This window comes from Lepus europaeus, chromosome 10 (assembly GCF_033115175.1).
Source record: "Lepus europaeus isolate LE1 chromosome 10, mLepTim1.pri, whole genome shotgun sequence".
Lineage (NCBI taxonomy): Eukaryota > Metazoa > Chordata > Mammalia > Lagomorpha > Leporidae > Lepus > Lepus europaeus.
The window spans coordinates 102,448,613-102,467,144 of NC_084836.1; the positions used below are offsets into that span (position 1 = coordinate 102,448,613).

Genomic DNA, 18,532 nt, shown 5'->3' on the forward strand with positions numbered 1-18,532 from the left:
TGGGAACAGGACTGGAACTCAAACCCAGGTACTCTGCTAGCTTGGCACAGTTTGCATTCTTTAAGTCCCAATAGACAACTGAAAAAGAAAGTAATCCTAAAATTTGCTTGGCAATAAAGAAAGCTACCTGGGAGTTAAAATGCTGCTGTGACTACAGATCATCATTAATTTATTATTCCTATAATTTTATACTGTATATTATTATAATATATTGCATATATTCCAATCAGTGTCCTTCATTAAATACTTACCTAACCTGATTTCAACCTAAAGCTTCTAAGTTTCCTATACTGGTAATGAACTTTATCATTATAATTAGCACTTACTTCCTATAGAAGCTCAGTAAATATGCTTGTTATTTGTCAAATACTAGTCCAAGAGAAGTTTGAAACTAATGTGTTGATATTGGTTTAGTGGAGTTCTAATATTTTAAGCCTGGAAAGGATTTCTACCATTGTTCCCAGAACATAATTAAAGATCTTTACAGGCAACTAAGGCCAATAAATACTAAGTCCTTTGGCCTGGAATTGAAACTAGAACTCAAATTTCCTAACTTTCATCCTAGGCTCTTCCTACTCTGCTTCTAGCCTTCCTTCTAGTAGTGGCAATAGTGTCACCTATAATTCCCTGATCAAGCTGCCTTAGTAACAAGTGCTTGGATTTTGGGGGGTACTATATTTATGTACAAAATACCAGGCTGTGTAGTTTACATCCATATGGTACTTTACTCCACTATAACCAGTAGCACAGGTCCATGGATAGATTTGCCAGGAATGTGGGAAATACTAAGTTTGTAGTTCAGCACTCATCTACCTTCAAGAATAAACTCAAAAGACCTTAGGTGTTATTATCTAATTTTATAGGTAAAGAAAGCATTGCTCTGTTGGGTACAGAACTATCTTGAAGTAACCAGTGCATGGCAGTACCAGGATAAAAATCTAGTTCTAATTCTGTGACCAGCTTGTCAGCTCCAGTCAGAACAACAGCTTATAAATGGAGCGCCTCTATTCCCCTCATTTCTGCAAGAGTTGTTTGGTCAGAAGGGAATGATGGGGAGAACTGTCAGGCTCCCACTCTGCTTCAGCCATTACAGCTGTGCTTTTCCGTTTGAAATTCACTAATGTAAAGAAAAGAGTACTGAACTGGGAGCTAGAAGACTTGTTCTATTAGCCCACTGCTACTTGACCATGGGCAAATCACTTTCTTTCTGCCAATCACAGAACGCTGATTTTAATCTCTGAAGGAGAAACTTTAGGATTACTAGAAAAGCAAGCAATTTATAACTCCCCAAATTATAAATATATAAAAACATATTCTCCTATATACATCTAACAGATTCCTCATAAGCACACATGAACTCTCAGTTCAGATTCTTGGTTTCAGAAAAAGTGGGATTTGGAAAGCTACAACCTTCACCATCCTATAAACATACTGAGGCTGGAAAATGTTTTATTCATTTCTATTTTCAACACTTAGCATAGGTCCTGTGATAAAACAGGAACTCAGTAAATGTTTGCTGCATGGCTCAGCACTCATCAACTTTTAAGCACAAGACCAAATGACTGCAAAGACCATGTGCTTCATGCTCTGTGACCCTGACTCCTGGGAGTGATTCCTGTCTCATTTTCTTCATTCAGTAAACAGAGATGTGAATATGACAAAAGCTCCTGCTTATCCTGCAGGACTCGAATGATCATAAATTAGCAAATAAAATCAAGAAAGGAAATCATAAAATGTCATATAATTGAGTGGAGGTCTCACCTGGACCTCCTGCCATGGGAAATCCTGCCTCCATCCTAACAGAATTTCCGGCTGCCATGGGTCCATTCATTCTCACATCTTGGTTTCGGTTCTGAGCCAAGGCCAGGTTGATAGCACCTTCCCCTGAAAATGACAGTGAAGTTATAAAAGGAATTAATAAGAATAAGATGCAAATTTATTTAAAGTCAGATACACAAGAGCTTTATTTTTCTCTATTTTTGAAAAATGATAAGTTTACTAGCACAAAAAGGGTGGGTTCAATACTATATGGGTCTTTTTCAGGAAAAAGCCCCTGGCTCCTGGCTTCGGATTGGTGCAGCTCCGGCCATTGTGGCTAACTGGGGAGTGAACCAATGGATGGGAGACCTTTCTCTCTCTCTCTCTGCCTCCCCTTTCTCTATGTAACTTGGAGTTTCAAATAAATAAATTAATCTTAAAAAAATACTATATGGGTCTTTTTTCAAACAATCTGAGAAGGTTTACTTATGTGAGACACAAAGAGATCATAACGGATTCTCACAATCAGGCAAATGGACAATTGTTAATGATGCTTAGAGTTATGGAGAGCTTGGAACTTTGAATATTTTATTATATTTTTAAAATATGTATTTATTTATTTATTTGAAAGTTGGAGTTACACAGAGTGAGGAGAGGCAGAGGCAGAGAGATCTTCCATTGATTGGTTTACTCCCTAATTGGCCACAATGGCTGGAGCTGCGCCGATCCGAAGCCAGGAGCTTCTTCTCATGTGGGTGCAGGAGCCCAAGGAGTTGGGCCATCTTCTGCTTTCCCAGGCCACAGCAGAGAGCTGGATTGGAAGTGGAGAAGCCGGGTTTTTTTTTTTTTTTTTTTTTTTTTTTGACAGGCAGAGTGGACAGTGAGAGAGAGAGAGACAGAGAGAAAGGTCTTCCTTTTGCCGTTGGTTCACCCTCCAATGGCCGCCGCGGTAGTGCGCTGCGGCCCGCGCACCGCGCTGTTCCGATGGCAGGAGCCAGGTGCTTCTCCTGGTCTCCCATGCGGGTGCAGGGCCCAAGGACTTGGGCCATCCTCCACTGCACTCCCTGGCCACAACAGAGAGCTGGCCTGGAAGAGGGGCAACCGGGACAGGATCGGTGCCCCAACCGGGACTAGAACCGGTGTGCCGGCGCCGCAAGGCGGAGGATTAGCCTGTTGAGCCACGGCGCCGGCCGAGAAGCCGGGTTTTGAACCGGCGCCCAAGTGGGATGCCGGCACTGCAGGTGGCAGCTTCATCTGCTACGCCACTGATCAGCGCAGGCCCCTGAATATTTTATTTTTGACCAGCTCACCAACTGTGTGCCTATGAAGGAAGAAAATGTTCTCATTAAGTCAAAAATCCTACATTTCTTTTTGGGAATTTACAGTCAGAAGGTGGGGATATGAACTGATTTAATGAAGAAAGAACATATCATGGTGTGAGTATACTGTAATTACTTGTGAGCAAAATATCAATTTCCTTTCAATTACTACAATATAAAGAATTCCAGTGGAGAAATTCACAATAAAGAGCAGAGAGTTGCTACTGAGCTATCTCAGAGATACCCAGTAAGACTGACATTTGCACATTTTAAAAATTAATTTATTTGTATTTATTTGAATGGCAGAGAGACACAAAGACAGAGATCTCCCATCTGTTTATTTACTCCCCAAATGCCAGCTACAGCCAGGATTGGGCCAGGCTGAAGCCAAGAGCCCAGAATTCATCCTGGGTCTCCCATGTAGATGGCAGGGACCCGAGTACTTGAGCTATCACCTGCTACCTCCCAGGGTGCAAACTAGCCGGAAGCTGGAAGCGTAGCTGGAACTTGAACCCAATCACTCTGATATGGGATGCAGGTGGCCCAACCAGGATTTACCACTAGGCCAAATGCTAGACCCTGTATGGCGTTTTCTGTGCTTATATAATTCTATCTTATTTGAATTCCATAATAGCTTGGTTAGTAAAGTCACTGGAAGTATTCTAATTAAATAGATCTTAAACTTAGTAGCAACTCAAATCTTACTTTTTCCAATGATGAAAAATATCTGTGAAATAAGTTTCAAAATGCTTCATGTAATTATTCCAAAATATTAACTATTGTTACTACGGAAGACAGCACCACCTTGTGGACAGTTAAAATATAGCTAGCCTGTGACTGAAGAGTTGAAGGCTGAATGCATTCAAGTCTTTTCATAAGGTAAGGCCCTTGTTTACAGAGTCAGACGATAAAGCAAGAAGCTAATGAATATATAACGGTTTCTTCTCTCCTGTCAATGATCTATGTCAGCTTTCTGTGTGGATTTAACCAAGAAGGTTGACTAGTCATAGGGAATACACATCCTCCCAAAATGGGACCAATCACTTGCCTATGGGAGTCAGGAATAAAAGAGAAAGAGAAAGAGAATACAAGTCTTTTTTTTTTTTTTTTAAGAGTTAATTATTTATTGGAAAGGCAGAAAGGCAGAGGCAGAGAGAGAGAGAAAGGTCTTCCATCTGCTAGCTCACCCCCGAAATGGCTGCAGCTGAGCCAATCCGAAGCCAGGAGCCTGGAGCTTTCTCCAAGTCTCCCACATGGGTGCAGGGGCCCAAGGACCTGGGCCATCCTTTACTGCTTTCCCAGGCCATAGTAGAGAGCTGGATTGGAAGTGGAACAGCCGGGACTTGAACTGACGCCCATCTGGGATGCTGTCACTGCAGGCAGCGGCTTTACTCACTATGCCACAGCATCAGCCCAAAAACAAGTCTTTAGGGTTTCCATCAAAGGAATTATTAATATACCATACTAGCTAAGACATTCTAAGCAGAAAGAGTACTGTTCTTGAAACAGACATAAAATCATGTCACTCCCCTGCTTAAAACAACTCACTGTTTTCCATTGTTTTGAAAATAAAAGCCAAGGGCCAGCACTATGGCACAGTGGGTTAAGCTGCTGTCTACAGTGCCAGCATCCTATATGGAAACTGGTTCAAGCCCCAGCTGCTCCACTTCCGATCCGGCTGCCTGCTAATGTGCCTGAGAAAGCAGCAGAAGATGGCCCAAGTTCTTGGGCCCCTGCACCCGTGTGGGAGATCTGGATGAAGCTCCTGGCTTTGGCCTGGCCTAGCACAAGCTGTGGTGGCCATTTGGGGAGTGAACCAGCAGATGGAAGATCTCTCTACCTCTCTGTCTTTCCCTTTCTCTCTCTAATTCTGCCTTTCAAATAAATAAATAAATCTTTTAAATAAAAAGGAAATAAAAGCCAAACTGCTTAATAGAGTATGCAAAAATTCAATCTGATCTGATGGCGCATAAAGCCAGAATTATTTATTGCTGGCCCTTTACAGAAAAAGCTTGCAGACTCCTGTTTTAGGACTGGTGACAAAATGTCCTCAAAAAAGATGTTTCCCCAACTTCTGGCCAAAAGTCAAAAAAGAAAGTGTATAAGGGGATTCCGCAATGGAGAACGGATGGTGGAGGGAACAACGCGCCCTTCAGACCCTGCAACAGACACCATGACAGTGGCAACACTTTCTCTACAGTTGATAATGTCGTGAGTCCAGCACCTGCTTCACAGAAGTAACAGCTGCCTCTGCTTTCACTCCTGGCTAAATTCCCTGCAGTGTGGAAAGAGGTGATCTACAACAGTACTTCAAAAGTCTGTGGAAAAGTGGGACTAAAAGATACGTTTAGAGGCAGACATTTAGCCCAGAAGTTAAGATGCTGGTTAGGATACAGTGTCCCATGGTGGAGTACCTGGGTTCAAATACCCAGCTTTGCTACTGACTCCAGCATCATGCTAATGCACACCCTGGAAGACAGCAGTGGATTCTGCCACCCATTTGCGAGACCTGGATTGAGTTCCTGGCTCCCAGCTTTAACCTGGCACAGCCGTGGCCATTTTGGGCACTTTGGTAATAAACCAGCAAATGGGAGATCTGTCAGTCAGTCTCTCTGCTTCTCAAATAAATAAAAAAAGTTTATTTTGGTGCAAAATATTTTTAATTCCATGCACAGCTTTTTCATAAAACTGATTTTCCATGAACTTTTTAAAGATGCCTTATAAATTACTTTCTGTCCTGTGATAAGCACTGTTATATGTGAACTTCATAATTTTTTTGAACATTCATTTCATTTGAAAGGCAGAGTTACACAGAGAGAGATAGAGCGAGAAAGAGAGGAAAGAAGGGAGAGGAAAAGGAAGAGGAAGAAGAGAATGGGAAAGAGATCTTCCATTTGCTGCTTCAATAGCCATGGCTTGTCCTGGCAGAAGCCAGGAGCCAGGAACTTCATCTGGGCCTCCCATGTGAGTGCTGGGGCCCAGGAACTTGGGCCATCTTCCACTGTTTTCCCAGGTGCATTAGCAGGGAGCTGGACTGGAAGTGGAGCAGCCAGGACTTGACTTAACAACAATATTGGATGTTTGTGTTGAAGGTGCCAGTTCAGCTGGGGCAGGCTGAAGCCAGGAGCCAGGAGCTTTATCTTGGTCTCCCACATGGGTGGCAGGGCCCAAGAACCTAGGCCATCTTTCATTGCCCTCCAGGCATATTAGCAAGACCTGGATTGAAGTGGAGCAGCTGGGACTCAAACTGATACCCATATGGGATGCTGGTGCTATAGGCAGTGGCTTAACTCACTATACCACAGCACTGGCTCCAACATTTGGGTTTTTAGGAAACTACTATTATATTCTATAATGTATCAATAGCCTAAATAGTCATCCTTTGGTATCTAAGGAGATTGGTTCCAGCTCCACTCCTGAAGATACCAATATCCGCAGATGCTCAGGTCTCTTATTTAAAATGGCATATTACTTGCATATAACCTGTGCACAACCTCCTCTATACTTTAAATCATCTCTAGATTAGTTGTAATATCTAATACAATGTAAATGCTATGTAAATAACTATTTTTTTAAAAATTTTTATTTGTTTATTTGAGAGATAGAGTTACAGACAGTGAGAGGAAGAAACAGAGAGAAAGGTCTTCCTTTCTCTGGTTCACTCCCCAAATGGCTGCAATGGCCGGAGCTGTGCTGATCTGGAGCCAGGAGCCAGGTGCCTCCTCCCAGTCTCCTATGCAGGTGCATGAGCCCAAGAACTTTGGCCATCTTCTACTGCTTTCCCAGGCCATAGCAGAGAGCTGGATTGGAAAAGGAGCAGCCAGGACTAGAATCGGTGCCCATATGGGATGCCTGCGGCACAGGCGGAGGATTAACCTATTGCGCCACGGCGCTGCCCCATAAATAACTGTTATACTTAGGAAATAACTAGGAAAAAAGTATGCACATGTTATGAGTACAGAATATTTTTGATCTGCAGTTGGTTAAATTCATAAATGTGGACTGTGGATACAGAAGGCCAAGTGTATACTTCAAAATTTTAAGTTGATACTTGTAAGCCGAGTAAGGGAAAGAGGATTGGAAGGGAATACTATTCCATAGAGAGAAAACATCAAGGCAAAGCAGACGTGGCAGGAGGAAGAACTGTATGTTCAGTAAGCCAAAAGAAAGATGGAAGGGCTGAAACACAGAAAGCAAGAGAGGAGAGTTACATAAGCTAAGAATGAAAAAGGCAGAGGAGGGGCCGCCGTGGTGTAGTGGGTAAAAGCTACTGCCTGCAGTGCTGGCATCCCATATGGGCGCCAGTTCATGTCCTGGCTGCTCCACTTCCAATCCAGCTCTCTGCTATGGCCTGGAAAAGCAGTGGAAGATGGTCCAAGTCCTTGGGCCTCTGCACCCATGTGGGAGACCTGGAGGAGACTCCTGGCTCGTGGCTTCGGATCGGTGCAGGCCATGGCAGAGAGCTGGATTGGAAGAGGAGCAGCCAGGACTAGAACCGGTGCCTATATGGGATGCAAGTGCTGCAGGCAGAGGATTAACCTTCTGAGCCACAGCGCCAGTCCCGCAATAGCAGGGTTTTAAGCTGTGCATCTGTGTTTAGCATATTTTCATTTTGAAAAGAATCACTCTGCAGCTCCATGCTAATGGCCTGGGAAAGCAGCTGAGGATGGCCCAACTACGTGGGCCCTGCCACCCATGTGGAAAGAAGCTCTCTCTCTGTCTCTGTAACTCTTGACTTTCAAAATAAAGAAAGAAATCTTTAAAAAAAGAAAAGAATTACTCTGGTCAAAATATTTAGAAAATTAATATTGCTACAAAAGGACTATTCAGGGCCTCTTGATTTGTTAGATGAAAAAAGAAAATAAAGTTTATTTAGTTAAAGGAAACAAATGACATTAAATATTTTTGAATAGACAAATCAGTTCCTGGTCAGGGTGCCAGCAAACTCAGTGTGAGAAACTGATGGTCAAATTAGCCAAAATGATGGAGTTTGAGGCTACAGATGCTGAGGAGCATCACGATCCAGCCACAGCCTCAATCCCTCTTTATCTAAAGGTGCTGCAATGGGAAACACAGGTTAGGTGAGCAACTAGCATTCTGGAACAGAACAAAGCAGAGGAATAAACAAAGCAGCAAAGAAAATCATGCCATTATTCCACTGTTGCTATATTTTGGTCCAGATGGGCACAAGGCAAAGTAAGAGACCTTCAATCTGAACGGAGAGAATTCCCAGATCCCGAAGCTGCTGGTTGTTGCTCTGAGCCAGGATCCGTAGCCGCTCCGCTGCTTCCCGGGGGATGTTGAATGTCACACGAACACTGTTCCAGGGCTCCACCTTCTGTACCTTTAGCTTGCTGGATTCTTCACCGTGAAAGAAAGATAATAGCATTAGAATTTTTAAGCATTAGAAGATGTGGAACTAAAAATTGGAAACAAATAAATAAGCAAGGCAAAGTACTAGCTTGGAATAGCTGAGAGAATTTGGGTTTTGGTGTTAAACAGACTTCAAAACTAACCCCAGGGGCAGGCATTTAGCCTAGCAGATAAGTCGACAGTTAAGATATCCCCAACTGGCCGGCCCCGCAGCTCAACAAGCTAATCCTCCGCCTAGCGGCGCCGGCACACCAGGTTCTAGTCTCGGTTGGGGTGCTGGATTCTGTCCCGGTTGCCCCTCTTCCAGGCCAGCTCTCTGCTGTGGCCCGGGAAGGCAGTGGAGGATGGCCCAAGTGCTTAGGCCCTGCACCCAATGGGAGACCAGGAGAAGCACCTGGCTCCTGCCTTCGGATCAGTGCGGTGCGCCGGCCGCAGCGGCCATTAGAGGGTGAACCAACAGCAAAGGAAGACCTTTCTCTCTGTCTCTCTCTCTCACTGTCCACTCTGCCTGTCAAAAAAAAAAAAAAAAAAGATATCCCCAACCCATATCAGAGTACCTGGGTTCAAGAACCAGCTCTCACTACAGACTCCAGCTTCCTGCTAGCGCAGACAGTGGAAGGCAGCAGTGCTGGCTTGAATGATTAGGTTGTTGCCACTCCCATGGGAGACCTAGACTGAGTTTCTGGTCATCAGGGCCTTTGGAAAGCAAGAGCAAATGGGAGCTCTCCTTCCCTCACTCTATCTTTTCCTTTCTCTGCCTCTCAAATAAATAAATAACAGAAAAAAATCTGGTTCCAGTTCTACTACTTAGCACCTGGGTGGCCTTGGATAAGCTACTTAACTTGATTATAACTTACCTTTCTCTTCTCTAAAACTATGAAAAAAACTACTTGATGAGATTGTGAGTACTAAATGAGATAATACAGGTAAAAAAATCTAGCACAGTACCTGACACACGATAGGCACAGAATAAATGGAAAGAAGATGGAGTAAGAACATAGGAGAGAAGAAGGACATACATCTAAATTAATAGAATAGCATCTACTTTTGGACTTAGTTCAAGCTAAGGAAAAGCTTCAAATTTTAAGTGGAATTCTATAAAAATACTGGATGCAGATATGAGAGAGCTTCAAAAGATTCATAGAAAAACAGAAATAAGAGATAATGTGTTGGTGCCAGTGCTGTGGCACAGTGTTAAAGCCACTGCCTGCAGTACTGGCATCCCATATGGGTGCTGGTTCAAGTCCGGGCTGCTCAACTTCTGATCCAGCTCCCTGCTAACAGCCTGGGAAAGCAGTGGAGGATGGCCCAAGTGCTTAGCCTCTGCACCCATATGTGAGGCCTAGAAGAAGCTTCTGGCTCCTGACTTCGGACCAGCCCAGCTCTAACCTGTGTGCCCATTCCCAAAAGTCAAATCAGCAGATGGAAGATTCTCTAACTCTGCCTTTAAAATAAATAAATTAATCCTTTTTTTTATTTTTTTAAGAGAGAGAATGTGTTGAAGAACTGGAGTTGTACAGCAGGTTAAATTGCTACCTCCAACACCAGCATCCCACCACATGAGCACCAGTTCGAGTCCTTGCTGCTGCTCTTCTGATCCAGTGCACTGCTAATGCAGCTGGGAAAGCAATGGAAGATGGCCCAAGTCCTTGGGACCCTGCATCACATGGGAGATCTGGATGGAGTTCTATGCTCCTGGCTTTGGCCTGGTCCAGCCCTGCCCATCACAGTCATTTGGGGAGTGAACAAGCAGATGGGAGATTCTCTCTCTCTCTGTGTGTAATTCTGCTTTTCAAGTAAGTAAATAAATCTTTTTCTTGTAAAAATAGATTTATTTATTTTGAAAGGGGGGGGGGAATCTTCCATTTGCTGGTTTACTCTCCAGATGGCTGCAATGGCCAGTGCTGGGCCAGGTCAAAGCCAGGATCCAGAAGCTTCTTCTGGGCCTCTCACATGGGTGGCAGGGGCCCAAGCACTTGGGCCATCTTCTGCCACCTTTCCCAGGCCTTTAGGAGGAAGCTGAATTGGAAGTAGAGCAACTGGGACACGAACTGGCACTCATGTGGGATGCTGGCATTGCAGGAAGTGGCTGTACCCACTAGGCTACAATGCTGGCTCCAATAAATAAATCTTTTAAAAAATGGTTAGGATGACAAATTTTATGTTATATATATTTTACAATAATTTTAAAAAAATCTCTTATTTACTTATTTATTTGAAAGGCAGAGTTACAAAGAGGCAGAGGCAGAGAGAGAGATCTTTCATCTGCTGGTTCACTCCCCAAATGGCCACAACAGCTGGAGCTGGGTTGATCTGAAGCCAGGAGCCAGGAGCTTCTGGGTCTCCCACATGGGTGCAGGGGCCCAAGGACTTGGGCCATCCTCTACTGCTTTTCCAGGCCATAGTAGAGAGCTGGATCAGAAGTGGAGCAGCCAGGACTTGAACCAGCACCCATATGGGACTCTGGCAATGCAGGCGGTAGCCTTCCCAGGATCATTAGCATGGAGCTGGACTGGAAGCGGAGCAGCAAGGAATTGAACCAGTGATCTGATACGTGATGCTGACATCACAGGTGGCCACTTTGTCCACTGTGCCACAATGCCAACCCCTCCAAATTCTTAGGATTGTGTTACCTCATTGCCTTTAGCAAGTGGTCTCTTTTTCCCACATTACTAGTGAATTTCATGTCTGGATAAACCCAATGTAGAAGAAGGGCTTAAGAGCTGGAAGTGCCTTAGACAACATGTAGGCGCTCTCCTCTATCCATAGCTTTTCTGAATTTGAGAAAGCCATAAAATGGTAACCATGTGACCAATTTTTTTATTATTGGAATGTATGAGCAAAGGATCAATAAATTTATTTTCGCTGAAGTCACAATCCAAGGGAAAATTATTTTGTATGGAGTTGTTGACTAATTTTTCAGCTAAATCGGGCCTGAGATATTTCCATTCTTTTTTTTTTTTCTGACAGGCAGAGTGGACAGAGAGAGAGAGACAGAGAGAAAGGTCTTCCTTTGCCATTGGTTCACCCTCTAATGGCCACCACGGCCAGCGTGCTGCGGCCGGCGTACCGCACTGATCCGAAGGCAGGAGCCAGGTGCTTCTCCTGGTCTCCCATGGGGTACAGCGCCCAAGGACTTGGCCATCCTCCACTGCACTCCCGGGCCATAGCAGAGAGCTGGCCTGGAAAAGGGGCAACCAGGACAGAATCCGGTGCCCCGACTGGGACTAGAACCCGGTGTGCCGGCGCCCCAGGTGGAGGATTAGCCTGTTAAGCCATGGCGCCGGCCCTGTTTTCCATTCTTTAAAATGAAATTATCATCAATATCAATTCCTCAATTAGTTAACTTTTAACAATCTTATTGTGGCTAGCGCTGCGGTATAGCAGGTAAAAGCCACTGCCTACAGTGCCAGTGCTACTGCGGCCAACTGGGGAGTGAATCTAATCTTAAAAGTTCCAATTTTGGGCTTAAAATCAGCCTTTCAACCCAGTTTAGTGAACTTTTACTTTTTAAAATCAGGATAACCATAGAAAGGTAATTAATTCAAAAAGAGTTACAAGAAGGAAAAAAAATTAAAGCAAATTACCCATGTGTAGCAAACTGGGTACATTCTTCAATATTGTATCCAGTTTCCATTTGAAGTCTTTATCATCTATATTTCCTTTGAAGGCCACAAAAATTGTGGAATCCTCCAAGATACCATCACTTTTTGTATCATCATCTTCTAGTCCAGAGTCAAAATCCATCTCTGAGTCTTCCACTGTTGATGAACACAAGGAAGTATAGATGTCTTCTAAGTTTGGAAGGTCGTCCAAAACCATGGTGAGTATTACTCCAGAAGCATATGCCAAGTAGACAATAAGAAAACCTCTGAAAAGAGGAGAGGACGCAAAAAGAGTTATAATATATAATTCTATATTCAACAATGTAAAATCCATAGCTAAGTCAAAATTTTATTTGCTAAGTAATAAAAAAGTCACACAAAATTTTTAAATTATAGGGACAATAAAAATTATTTTAATTAAGATAGTCTAAAACAATTATTTCTTAAACGTACTGGAAGAAAAATATATCAGTCTTGACTAATGTTCCTCTTATTATGTTAAATGCTATCTTTTTAGAAGCCTAGAACATCTGGAGGTAAGAACAAAGGATCACAAAGAAAATAAAACAAGTACTTTCTGAGAATCAATTATATACATAAGCTTTAGGATAGCCCCACAGAGCCAGGCATTCATCAAGATTCTCCTTACTATAGTCCTGCCAAAAGCTTCAGAGGAGCCAAGATTTCTGAAGTCTTCCTCTTAATCCAGCCTGCAAAGTACAACTTGACTCAAATGAAATCATCTCGATGATCACTTAAAATCCTAAAATCTGTCATGAAGATCATCTTATAGAACTTTTAAAGGATTAATAGTAATAGTATGGCTGAACATAATGATTCAGATGCAAAAAAATTCAAAAGTTTTATGAAAGGAAAATAAGTAGTTAATACATGTTTATGAAAGCAAAGAACTGTGTCCTAGACAGAACTAAGTTGTTAACATTCAGATCTGAAGAAGTTACTTTTTTTTTTTTTTGACAAGCAGAGTTAGACAGTGAGAGAGAGAAAGACAGAGAGAAAGGTCTTCCTTTACCGTTGGTTCACCCTCCAATGGCCGCTGCGGCCGGCGCACCGCGCTGATCCGAAGCCAGGAGCCAGGTGCTTCTCCTGGTCTCCCATGCGGGTGCAGGGTCCAAGTACTTGGGCCATCCTCCACTGCACTCCTGGGCCACAGCAGAGAGCTGGACTGGAAGAGGAGCAACCGGGACAGAATCCGGCGACCCAACCGGGACTAGAACCCGGGGTGCCGGCGCTGCAGGTGGAGGATTAGCCAAGTGGACCACGGCGCTGGCCCAAAGTTACATTTTCTGCTATTTCTTTTATCTAATCTTTTTGGGGGAAAATTCTCTCATTATATGTTATGCTGCCCGAGCCATGCATTAAAGATCACACAGTGTGGCTATTTTTACCATTAGCTTTGGGATTGAGGATCATGTTCTTAATCTAAAAGTGAATGAATGAACATCAATTTTCAGCATTCATGTTAAGCAAGAATAGTATGGAAAAAAAATAATTTCACACAAATTTTCTAATTTAAAAAAATTCCTTATGTAAATTATAATTACAACTTAAAAAGAAAAAAAAAGATAAGAAAAAAAGGACTGAAAATAAATCTCCCAAAATACAGACAGTGATTATGCTAGGTTCATACTGACAAATTTTCTTTTCCTATTTTATAAATATGCTATAAGTCATTAGGTTAGGAAATGCAAGTCTAATTGTGCTGTAATATGGTTATATCACTTAGAGAAATGGAAAAACAATTAGCTTTTAAAACTGTTTAAATTTTCTTTTTTAAATACTGACTTAACTTCAACAGCAAAGGTTTTCCAAAAACCAACCTAAGCAGGGCCCGTGCGTGTTACGGCGTGGTGGGGTAAACTCCCCCGGCACCCAATGTGAGCCCTGATTTGAGTCTAAGCTGCTCCACTTCTGATCCAACTCCCTCCTAATGTTCCTGGGAAAGCAAATGGTCCAAGTACTTGGGCCTCTGTGGGAGACCTGGAAGAAGCTTCTGGCACCTAGCTGCTGCCTGACTCAGTCCTGACTGTTGTGGCCATCTGGAGAGTGAACCAGCAATGGAAGATCTCTCTCTCACTCTCCTTCTCTCTAATTCTTCCTTTCAAATAAATAAATAAATCTTTTTAAAAAATCTAATCTTTTGGGAGAAAAGTTCTCTCATTATATGTAAATATGGAAAAATACTTTCACATTTCAGTATTTTACATTTGAGTAAAGCACCTCATATTTAGCTATTAAATCCTTTTCTTTTCTTTTTTTTTTAAGATTTATTTATTTATTTGAGGCAGAATTACAGACAGAGAGAGGGAGAGACAGAGAGAGGTCTTCCATCCTCTGGTTCATGCCTCAATGGCCACAAGGGTCTGAGCTGGGCTGGTCCAAAGTCAGGAGCCAGGACCTTCTTCCATGTGGGTATAGGGTCCCAAGTACTTGGGCCATCCTCTGCTGCTTTCCCAGGTGCATTAGCAGGGAGCTGGATGGGAAGTGGTGCAGCTGGAACTTGAACCAGAGCCTATATGGAATGCTGGCACCGCAGGTGGAGGCTTAACCTACTATGCCGGAGCGCCAGCCCCTATTAAATCCTTTTCTATTGTTATGACTGTCATAGTGGAAAAGTATGATTTGGGTAGCCAAAAACCAACAGCATTTAGAAAATCCCTTATAAATACCACTATCCTTATTTAACTGCCATCTATATTTTACAGCTTTCAGTGAACTTTAGAGGTAAATAAACAAAACAAAAATTTTTTAGAGCTCAAAAGCTGTTGCTAATTTACTTTATATAAGTGAGGGTGAACACTTTTTCATTTGATTGGTGTTTATAACCCTTGCCTATTTTCTTCCTGGACTATGGCCTTTTTATTTATTAAACTCTTTATTTAGTCATTCAGCCTGTGATTATAATGTAAATTAAACATATATTATCTTGGGGCCAGCACTGTGGAGTAGTGGGTAAAACTACTAACTACAACATCGGCATCCCATATGGGCAACAGTTTGTGTCCCAGTTGCTCCACTTCCGATCCAACTCTTTGCTAACGGCCTGAAAAAAATAGCACAAGGTGGCCCAAGTACTTGGGCCCATGCAACCCATTAGGAGACCTGAAGGAAGCTCATGGCTCCTCTCTTTGGTCTGATCCAGACCCAGCAGTTGTGGTCATCTGGTCATTGGAAGATCTCTCTCTCTCTGCCTCTCCCTCCTCTCTGTGTAACTCTGACTTTCAAAAGAATAAATCTTACATATATAAATAGTTTTCATTATATATATATATATATACATATATATATATATAAAATATTAAGTTAAAAAAAGGGGGGGCTAGCGCTGTGGCGTAGCAGGTAAAGCCAACGCCTGCAGCGCCAGCATCCCATATGGCCGCCAGTTCAAAACCCAGCTGCTCCACTTCCAATCCAGCTGCCTGCTATGGCCTGGGAGAGCAGTAGAAGATGGCCCAAGTCCTTGGGCCCCTGCACCCACGTGGGAGACCTGGAAGAAGCTCCTGGTTCCTGGCTTCAGATCAGCGCAGCTCTGGCCATTGCGGCCAACTGGGGACTGAACCATTGGATGGAAGACCTCTCTCTCTCTTTCTCTCTCTGCCTCTCCTTCTCTCTCTGAGTAACTCTGACTTTAAAATAAATAAATAAATCTTAAAAAAACAAAAACCAAAAAATTGTTGCTCAGGGACCATTATGGTGGTGCAGCGGGTTATGCCACCACTTTCAACAACAGCATCCCATATCAAAGAACTGGTTGGAGTCCTGGCTAAGCTTCTTTGGATCCATCTCCTGCTAATGTGCCTGAGAAGGCAGCGGAAAATGGCCCAAGTGTTTGGGCCCCTGTAACCCAAGTGGGAGACCCAGATGAAGCTCCTGGCTTGTGGTTTCCGCCTGGCACATGCTGGCCATTGTAGCCATCTAGGGAGTGAACCAGTGGATGGAAGACCTCTGTTTTCTGCCTCCCTCTCTCTGTCTCCCTATGTGTGTATTATTTTGCCTTTCAAATTATTTAATTAATTAAGTTGTCACTCAGCAGGAAGAAGATGCCTGAAACTTCCTAAAAAACCATAGTTATTTGGCAGCTTTTCTAAAGTTGGAACAACTGCATGAGAATAATTTAAAATTTAAGAAACATTTTCCAGGAGTCTTATACTGAAAAGGAGACTAGCTAAAAACTTGGACTTTGAAAGTCTCCTAAGTCATTGATCATGGCAGGAAGGCTGTGTATGCAAGTACAGAAACTCCTCATTGGCGAACACACCACGTCACGTGTCAGCTAACCCCAAGTTAGGAATGGCCAGGTTAACAACACTATGGGCCAGGCAGGAGCCAGGAGCTTCTTCCAGGTCTCCCACGTGGGTACAGGGACCCAAGGGCTTGGGCCATCTTCTACTGCTTTCCTAGGCCATAGCAGAGAGCTGGATCGGAAGAGGAGCAGCCAGGACTAGAACTGGCGCCTATATGGCGCCTGCATGGCAGGCAGCGGCTTTACCTGCTACGCCACAGCGCGGGACACTGCACTACTTCTGATCCAGCTTCCTGCTAATTGTCTGGGAAAATAGTGGAAGATGGCCCAAATTCTTTGGCCATAGCACCCACATAGGAGATCCGGATGGAGTTCCAGGCTTAAAACTGCAGGTGGTGGCCTTTACCTGCTATGCCACAGTGCCAGCCCCACATTATCTTTTAATTCCATTTTTCCATGAACCTTTTGAACCCTCCTCATATTTTATTCACCGTCTCTATGAAGAATAAATATATTCCAGACAGTTTTTCCAATACCAGAAAAACTGAAAGGATAAATGTTAGGTTGGTCCTTGTTTATTCTCTCAAAATTTTACTCACCAAAATGTGTTTCTTAATTTTTATCATTTATCCAGGTCATCTTCTAAGTCCAAACAAGTTGGCATGTTTAGTGCTTTGTTTCAAGGTAGCAGCCAAATCAAAATTCTAAAAATGAGAGAGAGAATTTTTTGAAAAGTCATAGTAATACACAGAAATTCCAGCAACGAACTATCTTTGCAACAAAAATCAATGCTATTTTCATGTTATCAAGCTAACATTGGCATCTTCAAAGAATGTTAAAATAGTTTTCATTAAGTCTACAAAGAACAATTTTGCTGAGATCTTAAGTGACTCATCAACAAACATTCAAGGAGGGTAAGAGACAAATTCAGGGACTTGCATTAGCTTCACTTAAGAATCATTAAGGCCGGCGCCGTGGCTCAACAGGCTAATCCTCCGCCTAGCAGCGCCGGCACACTGGGTTCTAGTCCCGGTTGGGGCGCTGGATTCTGTCCCGGTTGCCCCTCTTCCAGGCCAGCTCTCTGCAGTGGCCAGGGAGTGCAGTTGAGGATGGCCCAAGTCCTTGGGCCCTGCACCCCATGGGAGACCAGGAGAAGCACCTGGCTCCTGCCATCGGAACAGCGCGGTGCGCTGGCCGCAGCGCGCCTACCGCGGTGGCCATTGGAGGGTGAACCAATGGCAAAAAGGAAGACCTTTCTCTCCCTCTACTGTCCACTCTGCCTGTCCAAAAAAAAAAAAAAATCCATGGGAGTTGAGGGTGAGATCAAGACTTTTCACTGTATATCTTTTTAATAATGTTTGATTTTTGAAAAATGTGAATAGATTATCTATTCAAAAACTAAAGTCAGCTATCCAGTCCAGTGCCTTCTTAAACCCTTGGTGACAATATTCCTATTCTTATCCCATTTCAGACATACAACAACCAAAATAGCTCTGCCTTCTATTCTCTTGCTTTGACAAGGGCTCCTCTGACCCCATTTCTCCTGAGAGTCAGATAAGAACTCAGCCAATGCCTCCTCTAACTCCATGTTCCCTCAGGCCAGTCTTTGACACTGGTCCCCCTCAGCTATCCTGCCCCACACTCTTTACCTCTAGGCTCTTTTATTCACATATTCTGTTTCTTCCCACCCTCCCTCCTCCCTGCCCACAGCTGGCTCCTCAACAATGCTCCTATCAGTATCCTGGCAACCCTTGCTCACCTATTCTTCAGGCTTTTGAAGTCTACCAGCTGCCTGTCCTCCACACCTCCTGGCTCACAAACTTGAAGTTTTATCAGAGCTAGAAAAGAATTTAGAGGATAATTAGTAAAACTTCTTCACTCTTTCACAGAGGAAAACTGAAACCAACATAGTGGTTTTGCAATGTGACAGAGTAGTTATAGACCAAGATTGTGGCAGGATTAGAATTAGAGCTGGGTCTTCCAATCTCAAGTTCAGCCACGAGGGTTACCCTACTCCACTCAGTGCACAGTGCGCTATTAGCAGAAATAATAACCAGGCAGATGTAGTCTATCGAGCTAAAATTCCCTAATTAAAAGTGCCCAAACTAATCCAAAATGACTAAAGTCAGAATATTTGAGATCAAATGAGTATGGGCTCTGAAAGAACTTCACCGGCTCTCAACCTTGGCTATATATTAAAATTACTTGGGTAA

General features: G+C 43.3%; 1 protein-coding gene across 7 annotated transcripts in view; it reads right to left on the reverse strand.

Moving 5' to 3' along the window:
• The window catches only part of NCOA6 (nuclear receptor coactivator 6), a 114,254-nt gene that overhangs the window by 66,230 nt on the left and 29,492 nt on the right, over positions 1–18,532 (reverse strand). For 5 of the 7 annotated variants that reach the window (XM_062204076.1, XM_062204075.1, XM_062204074.1 and 2 more), the window contains exons 2-6: positions 18,079–18,157; positions 16,919–17,023; positions 12,038–12,321; positions 8,283–8,438; positions 1,762–1,884 (exon numbers count right to left, since the gene is read on the reverse strand). In XM_062204076.1, coding sequence (XP_062060060.1) covers positions 1,762–1,884; positions 8,283–8,438; positions 12,038–12,272 — 514 coding nt within the window. In that variant the 5' untranslated portion in view covers positions 12,273–12,321; positions 16,919–17,023; positions 18,079–18,157. The remainder of the gene's footprint in view (positions 1–1,761; positions 1,885–8,282; positions 8,439–12,037; positions 12,322–16,918; positions 17,024–18,078; positions 18,158–18,532) is intronic. The other 2 variants (XM_062204071.1, XM_062204072.1) reach the window with 1 other exon arrangement.